We start from the raw sequence: 9,691 nt of genomic DNA, 5'->3' as shown, positions 1-9,691 counted from the left end.
TCCTATTCTGTATTCATTTATGATTGGCACCACGACTGTTACTGTTTGTGTAATTACTTTGCATGATTCTCAATAAAAGCTAAATAACATGGTGGCCTTTTGCTGTGCGTAAAGCTGCATGCGACTTTCCTACATAACTGTTTAAACAATATATAGCCATATTACCGGTGCCTCTAACGAACAGCCCCTGCACCTTGCAGCATATAAACCAGGTTCCAGCTAAATGGACCAATACATGCTCTCTTTTCTCAGTTACACTGTTGAAGTTCCAGTGCGGGGTACAGATGGAGAAGACAGGCAGCGCCTAGGAGAAGCCTTTTATTTGTGCCTTCCCCCAGTCTACTATGTTCCACCAGCTGACGGATCAGACAGTGAATGGCAGCTGCCAGGGAGCCGCCTCAGTCTGCAACAGGAGCGCAGATGGAGACGCGCTCCAGTTGCCCACTTTCTCCACCGCGGCGAAAGTCAGAGTCATTATCACCTTCAGCCTGTGCGCGGTTTCAGCTGTGTGCAACTTGGTCGTGCTGTATGCTGCCGGCAACGGCGGCAAGCGCAAGTCGCACGTCAGGATCCTCATCATGAACCTGACCGTGGCGGACCTGCTGGTGACTTTCATCGTGATGCCCGTGGACGCGGTGTGGAACATCACGGTGCAGTGGCAGGCGGGAGATGTCGCCTGCAGGCTGCTGATGTTCATGAAACTGGTGGCGATGTACTCCTGCGCGTTTGTAACTGTGGTCATTAGCTTGGATAGGCAGTCTGCCATTCTCAATCCTCTGGGCATCAGTGAGGCCAAAAGGAAAAGCAAGATCATGTTGACTGTGGCTTGGACGATGAGTGTAATCCTCTCACTCCCTCAGGTAGGAGAACACACTTTCAGTTTGCTCTGCCACTCATCCAATACTTCCCTCTACACACGCACACGCACTCTCTCCCTATACAATTATATTGCACTCATGAGGATCCTTGCCATGTCTGCTGGTTGTACACCTCTCCCGTCCTACTTGAAGCTGAAGGAAACCTTCTTTAAAAACACACACAGAACACTGACTGTGTGCTTTCCTCTGTGAATCCATCTTGTTTATGTTTTTTATTTGAGCTAAAAAGAGACATGAAGGATAAGTTAGGTCTGCAGGACACATGATGAAACACCATTGAGGTAATCAGGGCAACAACAAAAAAAGGTAATATAGTTTACGTATTTATAAATATGTATCTGCAGTAAATGCTCTACATTTTAATCTATTAAAATAATCATACTTTGTACAGAAAAACAGATGCACTTTGGTTCTACATGTGCTCATTCAATTACGTTTTATTGTTAAGGCGTGGAATGCTTCACAATACTTAAGATGAATCTGGATATGATTTTGTCCAGCACATATACTGGTCACTTTCTGTTGAACAACGTATCACACATTCCAATTCAACAGTCCTTGAATTGGTGCTGAACACAAATGAAGCAACAGCTTGCTTGAATACAGTTGGATATATTATGGTGTGGCACGCTTTGAAGGGATCATTATGCTTTGAAGGGATTATTGTCCTGACAGGCTCTCAGGAGGGTTTCAAGTATCATGAATTCTTATCAATACCTCCTCAGGTGGGACATCACCTTTTATTTCCTCAACCGCGTGTGACTGGAACACACTGGAGCAAATGAAGTGAAGATCTGGCAACTCAACCTCTCACATGCACTCAGTGATTATAATTTGTGATTATTTTGGGACAGGGCCGCAGCAACATTAAGGACACAGAGATCATGTTCTCTTTTTTTCTTTTCTTTTAAAATTCTAGAAGAGATAAATTACATTTTGTGTTTTTTAAGTATACATATATATTCATATACATACATACACACACACACACACACATATATATATATATATATATATATATATATATATATATATATATATATATATATATATATATATATATATAAATATATGTATACAGTATGTGTATGTGTACTGTGTACATGTGTGTATAAATATATGTGTGTATATGTACATACACTATGGGTGTATACACAAGTAAACATATGCACATATGTGCATATGTTTATACCTGTATAACATTACTATGTATTAGTGAGGGGCATTATGGTGTTATGTACTTACTGTACATTCTGATGCACACAAAGTAATTTGTTAAATCACTATTATTATTATTATTATTATTATTATTATTATTATTATTATTATTATTATTATTATTATACAACTGAGAGCATTGTACACAGTAAAGCACTAACAAGCCTAGTGGGATAGTGGGATTACACTTTCTGAATCCAGTCTTCATGTCAAATCAGTTGGCATCACATTCATGAATAGAAAATAAGGAGAAACTGCCCTTGAAACATATTTATTTCATTGATAGATTTGTGAATGTTGTTCTTCTAATTCATATTCATTTCATTCCTGCACTCTTTTTTTGAAATGCAAATGTAGGCTGAGGCATTTTTGAAGACTCCCAGGCCTCTTTTCATGTTTTAATGCAAAACTAAGATAGAACAAACTGACAAATCAACAGATTTGTTTAAACCTCATTTTTCTTATTTGTTTTAATTACCAATTCAGATCATACATTGAAGGCATCAATTCCTTTTGTGCTGTAGACACAATAACTACATCTAATCATATCAAAATTCCATCACGAACACATGTTTGGCATCAGTATTACTGTTGAACAGTAACACGTATTGTTGCAGATTTCATGACACCACAGCTAACCTACATTTCATATGGCCTTATTGAGACTTTTTTAAGCTTCATCTGACACAGTCTGGGTTTAGCTCCTGAAAATGTACAAAAGAAATGCCTAGAAGATGGGTGACAAGAGAACGTCAATTGGCACAGGTGTCCCTTTCTTATAGATTCAGGAAGGAATACACAGTTCAGTCTTTGATGCTCCTGCTGCTCTGCCTCTAAAGCCTTTTCTCAGTGACGTTTTTTTTCTCTGCACATATAAGGTGTCCTATCTTTCCACAAGTTATATAACTGTAATTTCTTTCCCTCAAATTGTGCACCGTGATAATCAATGTAATCAGCAGTGGCAAAAATCAACTTCACTGACTGTACGACAGATTTATTGTGCCAATAGTTGCCACAGTAGTTTCAAGCCTCACGCTGTGATTGACTGATTGTCTACAGAGTATTCTCATAAGTGCCACTATTTCATGACATGGCGCTCTTCGTGAACCTGCCCTCTCTCATGGCGAGAAACTTCCAAGAACCAAAGAGCTCTGAGAAATCCCTCCCTGCTTAGAAGCTTTTGCAAAGGTTTTTCTGAGGGCAAAGAGTTATTTCAAAAACCTTTTTCGCTGTTTATTTTTGAGCCTTTGAAAATCTAAATGGGAACATGTCCTCGAAATCTGAAATGTGTGCCCAAAGGCTATCATCAGACATCAATCAGAACAAAAGGAAACTCACAGCTTTTGATGGACACACAAAGAAGACTTCTACTCACAACTTCTATGTTATTGGCAAAAGGACGACAACAAGAACCTCAGTAATTCACGATTCATCAACTTAATCAGCTGAATTACAGCAATAATAGGTATCGTAGCTCTAGTAATTTAAGTGAAAAAAAAGACTGTACCATTTGAAAGCTGGACTTCTCTACTGCTAATTATTTGCTCCATGATGGTGTTCAGAATGTGCTGCTTTAAAAGAAAAAACAGACCCCTTTTTATGGGCAATGACAACATTTTAAAATACATGTTTTCTACAAAATCTTCATTTGGCAACTACAGTATGCTTGAGATCAATGGAACATTGGGGTTATGGCACATTAACTATACTTAAGATGTTTAAAGTGGCCATTATTAGTGTTGTTTTATTAACAAGAAAAAAAAAGAAAGGAGACGCTGTGAGTAATGTGCGTTTACGGAGAGTTCACACGGGGCGCGTGCACAGACAGTAGAAGGCCCTGACGGCCGCCTTTGGTGTGCACTAAACACGCCAACACCAAACAGCAGAAAGACACAGTGAACTTAGTTGAGCTTTAAGCAGCCAAAGAACCAAAGACTTTTCTTAGGAGTTGGTTTTGACCAGTGCTGAAAGAGAGGCTTTTTTTTGATTTACAATCCTCACACAAGACTCCAAATAAATGGTAGTGCTTCTATTTTGGATGTGTAATAAGCAACTGCTTGATGACAAGTTCACCTGATCAACCTCGTCATGTGTTGTGTTTACAGCGTCCCAAAGTGTCCAGAACATATGTTAATGCCTTCTTCAAAGTTAAGGAACTTGAAATGCTTTGTTGCTTTTGGTTACAGCGAACACAAGCAAATATTACATAGACATCATGACTCTGGGCTGAGCGCAGCACCAAAAATTAAAACTAAAAATACATCAGCAAAATAAGTTGATTCAGGCTCAGTTTTGCAGCAGAGTGCATCATTATCCAGAAAAGCAGCTGATCAATTTGTTACTTCATCCCTTTACACGATTTAGACTGAGAGAACATTAATGCGTGTGTAGTATAAACAGTATAAACACTGCGCAATGTCTTCAAACTGGATTTTCCGGTCCATACCTCATCTTCAACAGGTAGCAACCATCCCCAATCATTAATCATTAATTCTGGACAGAACTGTGATGACAAACAGGAAGTTGACACAGATAACACTCACAGCTACTAACTCTCACGGTTTCTCCGTGTGACACACGCTTTTTCATCTTTTCACACGCTCACACGCAACACAGCCAATATCTCACGGCAAAAAAAAAGTCATCCAGATGTCTGCAATCGATCTTAGGGTTGCCCAGCTGATATTTAATCATCTGTATTACCAGCAGATGTAACACTGCAACTGCTGCAGTCAGAATATTAGATATACTGACTCTCATTTTGTCGCATATCGGCTATTGTCGCAACCGTAAATGTCACAGGATTAATTCTCTAATTACAAATTTATAACGCTGTAATTCCCCAAATGATGATGCATAACTATTTGTACATGATTACAACAATCCAAGATTGTTATACAGGTGGCTTTCTCCTTCAGCAGACGGTTGAGTTTTTAGAAAAAAAGTAATAAAATCAATTGGAAGCTTTATTTATAAGCCACCTCCATTATGAGTCTCAATTGTCAGTAGGAGCTTGGATGAAACGGTGCTTCTTCAGGAACACCCCCCTGTGATATGACACCACGAAGACCCTCAAGCTTCGAATATTATGTCCAAGACATTCTACCTCGGAGAGGCAGCTTGAAACAAATGAGAAAACTGAACGAGATCCGGTTCTGTTGTTGCACACACTTCAATGTTAATATTGTGAAATGTTTTTATATCAGGAGAGAAAATGCTTAGTTATTTTTTAGATTGTGGAGAAGTTTGTTCAAGGATTTTGTGGGTAAAGATTAAATGCGTTATCTCCAGCACACGTAAGCTTGAGGTGAGGTTATGTGTTCAGCTGTGTGTGTGTGACTGTGTGAGTTTGAGTCCATAAGTAAGGGTGCACTATATGTTTGTCCACTGATTTAGCATTCGGCTGCAGCAAACTGCATATTGTTTTTGTTGGCCAGTATTGCTCAAGGACCTCTCGAGGTTGCTCTAACTTACACTTTTTCCAAACACATTTTAATGCCTGTTTTATTCAGGCATTGACTGTCTGTTTGCTACTCACTCACCACTCCGAACCGACTCTTATCCTTCACCCCCAGATGCTCCTCAGCAGCTAGAGATTTAGTGGGAGAAACAGTTTGCACACTTTTATTTTTTTGAATCGTGTGTTTCGTATAGTGTAGTAGTGTATTTTCGGACAGTGTGTTGGACTCACAGTTGACAACTGGTGTGCACACACTGCTGTACCACGCTGCTACTCAGCCGCGGCTACGCGACCAGACAACTTGGCGAGTTTACATTTGTGTTTTGGCAGTATGATATGAAGTGTATTGTATGACAACTTCCAGCCCATTGCGTTTATAAGTGTTTTTACAATGCTCTACAACTCTGGTTGTATGCATTCAATCTCATAATTTGTCAAACTTAATTTTGTTGAAATCTGAAATGCTTCTTTTGGGTTCAAATGAATGTGGCAGTCACTTCAATCTCGCTAACGAGAGCTTTTTTCTTAATTATATCCTCGTCACTTTTGACGTATGTGTCACATTGTGGAAAGGGATGTGCTGTAAATAATTCGGTAATCGTCAGCTGCCTGTCATCTGATTACAGGGGGCAATAAACCTCTGGAAGATGTAAGGTGCCAGGAGTGAGTGACTTCGATATTTAGTAAGGTCTATGAGTCACTCTGATTCAAAAGAAGTATTTTCGAGAAAGGCTTAATATGGCATTGCAGTGAGCTAATGCTTGTATCTGTATTAGTTTGCAGTAGAGCACTCAGTAACTGTTCCGACAACTAAAGCACATCAGTGTTTTTTTTTCAATATTTATGAAGCATTTCTTCGTCTCTTGGGTAGAAACATTCAGCATGACGTATTTGGTATTGTTCTTCTTCACTAGAATGACAACTCAGGGTATGTGAGTTGGAGCGTAGCTTGGCCAAACGCGATGATGATGATTTTACTGATTGACAGTAAGAGACAGTGGGATCGAAGACGTGAAAGACATCATCCAGCAGGTTACTCACAGGTTTCAACAACAACTACTGAGACAGAGGCATTTCTGTTATCATTAAGAAACAGATGAATGTATTTTATTTTATTTTGAAAGAAAGAAATAATGTTAATGAACTGGAAAGCATACTGTCTGACTTCCTCACAAAACAAGCCAAATTCTAAAAAACTAAGTATATTGTGGTCGTTCAAAAGTAGACTAATATTTGGCACATGTACTGTTCCTGCGTGGCAGTGGCTCAGCTGTTGTGCAGCTCATCTTTTTGAGTGCATCCATCTTCAATTTGATTTTTGAGGGTGTCAAACAAACTGCCCTAAATGTCTTGATGAAAATAAATAGCCAGAAGCAATATGATATTTTCGATTTTCTCAGCTGAGAGGCTGCAAGGAGATTTGTATCTCAGTGGAGTCTGCTCTTCGTTTAAATGTGATCATATATATTTGTATGAAATAAAGTCACAAAATTGTTCTGACAATTAGACACTGCCACAAATAGTATACATTTTTAAACATATAAAAAATATTCTGCTCAAGATGTTGTTTTTGTGTTCACAGATTAAATTATTTTGTTTGACGTTTTGTGTTTTCCTGAACAGAGAAACACAGAAACTCATGTAATGAACATTGGAGGCAAAACAATGTTCTGTTGTGTTTTTAACAATGTTGTTATAAAAACACAATTGGCCATCAAATGAATGTAAGCGTTTTTTCCTCTGGGGTTGCTTCAATTATCCACAAGAATTGCAATTACAGGCCTGTCCTTTAACAGAGGATTGAGGTGTGCGTACGCCACAGTAAATATAGTGTTTCAGCAGCCAAGATGTCTTGAGGGAACATCTTTCTAAAAAGATATGGAGTTATTCTTTTTTTTGTCTCAGATGCACCCAGCTAAAGGCTTTTTTTTTTTTGTTTCCAATGAAATATGTTAAGTGTTGATCGTTTTACTGCTCTTAGCACCTTCATAAGTCTATTACACAACCATCATTTTTAAAATGTCATGGACATATTAAGCTGTAATGGACACATTTATAATCCAAATCACTATGACACTCTATGACTCACCTGACACTCTATTCCACTTCAATTTTTAAAAAGGACTAGTTTTATATTTAACTCTGAATCAGCTACAGAGTTAGGGGTAAATGATCTGCATTCATATTACATTCACCCAAATGAACAAATGAATGATGGTGGAGCAAGTATGCAAAGTGCTGACCAGGCTGTCGATAGCATTTAGGGTTTACTGTCTTACTTAAGGATGCTTTGACATATAGACATAGGATCCAGGGATCAAACCACCAACCCTGACCACCCGCTCCACCCACAAGCTTCCTCATAGCACAGTCAAATTTGACATTCTGTGCTTTCCATTTTGAAACATCATGAGTATTGATGATGTCATTTCCAACGCCCTCTAATGTTAAAATATTATTTAATTAACACTTTAAAATAAAACCCCACCTGATGTTTGCGACTGTATTATACTGATTATGGGTTTATGATAACCACAGGGCATCGAGGAACATGCTGATAGAAATAACCACAAGAAACAATTAAATGTGTCCATATTGGAGATGACTGATTAGAAGTGAGGCAGCACATAATCAGATATAAATGTTGTGTGTGAAGGTATGTCCGTCCTTTACAGACACAGGCTGATACCATCACCATGACTGTGCAGCTGTATACGATACATATTAATTTTAATTATTTTATTTTGATGAAGCTTATGGAGGTTGTTGGCAGTTGTGTTTTTCAAGCCTCTTATCTCCTCCGACCATTCATTCTGTCCTTACGACCTATTTAGAGTTATAACTAGCAAAACACTCTTCTTGTCTTTAATGCAGATGATTATATTTCACAATGTGACCATCACAGTCCCGGAGAACTTCACCCAGTGCACCACTCATGGCAGTTTCATCCAGCGCTGGCAGGAGACGCTCTACAACATGTTCACCTTTGTGTGTCTCTTCCTCCTGCCTCTGTTTATCATGATCGTCTGCTACACACGAATTCTCATCGAGATATCCAGCCGCATGGCCCGGGGTAACTGTACGTCTCACAGTTTCATCAAAATCTGCAGTCAAAATATGTTTGCTTTGACTCAATGAGTTGTGCGTGACAAATATGTTATTTTCTCCTCTTCCAGTGCTGTCAAGAGATGTTCACCTCCGCCGCTCCCACAACAACATCCCAAAAGCTCGGATGAGGACTCTTAAGATGAGTATTGTCATTGTGACGTCATTCATCGTCTGCTGGACCCCGTACTACCTGCTCGGCCTGTGGTATTGGTTATTTCCTGAAAAAATGGAGGAAACGGTCTCTCATTCACTGACACATATGCTGTTTATCTTTGGTCTCTTCAACGCCTGCTTGGACCCCATCACTTATGGTCTGTTCACTGTTCATCTTCACAAGGGTCTTAAGAGATGCTGCCAGACATCCAATGTACGGCCTGAATTAGAAAACAACACCTGCCTTGTGCACATGACTCACCTTTCAAATCATAAGCAGATTGCGTCAAGTGGCAACAATACAGACATAGAGGACGGGAACGAAAGCAACAGCACAAAAAGTGGCTCAAGGCCAATCCTCCCAGTGAGCAAGATGTAATGGTTTAAACAATTTCAATAAAAAAATATTTTTCGCTCTCTAAAATGTGTTGATCAGCGCTTTGACAGGTGATAACTATAGTTCAATGATGAAAAAAACTCATTGTTCATTTGCCAGACAAATCTTTTCATTTGTGTTTCTCTGATGAAATCGATGGAGTGTTATAGCTCTGCCCTGATTAGTTACTCACGCGTCTTGGACGCCACTGATTAGATTTTGACAAAACGCTGCAGAGTGATGCATGCAGCGTTCACAATAATCATCAAGATTGGCTGAGGGTGATGCTGTACCTCACACAGAATGTCTCGCATACTTTTTAATTGTGAGGAAACTTAAAACTTGTGTGGGAATGTTCAAATCTGCTTGGAGTTACCACAAGTTTACTTAACTTGAATCCATTTGTTCGAGCACCACAACAGACGGTTTGAAAAAAAAAATGGATTTACACACGCACGAACACACACACACACACACACACACACACACGCACGCATG

At 39.2% G+C, this 9,691-nt stretch overlaps 1 protein-coding gene across 1 annotated transcript; it reads left to right on the top strand.

The window, feature by feature from the left end:
* The first annotated feature begins 344 nt into the window (after positions 1-344).
* Positions 345-9,380, top strand: gnrhr4 (gonadotropin releasing hormone receptor 4). The gene is made up of 3 exons (XM_068602546.1): positions 345-860; positions 8,431-8,635; positions 8,733-9,380. The coding sequence occupies exons 1-3, from the start codon at positions 345-347 to the stop codon at positions 9,194-9,196; spliced, it is 1,185 nt and encodes a 394-aa protein (XP_068458647.1). The 3' UTR covers positions 9,197-9,380.
* Positions 9,381-9,691: the final 311 nt, after the last annotated feature.

Source organism: Clinocottus analis, unplaced genomic scaffold (genome assembly GCF_023055335.1).
Source record: "Clinocottus analis isolate CAN_PGR_092001 unplaced genomic scaffold, fCliAna1.0.p SCAF_6, whole genome shotgun sequence".
Lineage (NCBI taxonomy): Eukaryota > Metazoa > Chordata > Actinopteri > Perciformes > Cottidae > Clinocottus > Clinocottus analis.
This window is presented reverse-complemented; position numbering and strand designations above follow the sequence as displayed.

Coding starts and splice junctions, on each gene's coding strand:
- gnrhr4 (XM_068602546.1), top strand. CDS start 345: ATGTTCCACCAGCTGACGGATCAGACAGTGAATGGCAGCTGCCAGGGA. Junction 861..8,430: donor TAATCCTCTCACTCCCTCAG/GTAGGAGAACAC, acceptor TCTTTAATGCAG/ATGATTATATTTCACAATGT. Junction 8,636..8,732: donor CCGCATGGCCCGGGGTAACT/GTACGTCTCACA, acceptor CTCCTCTTCCAG/TGCTGTCAAGAGATGTTCAC.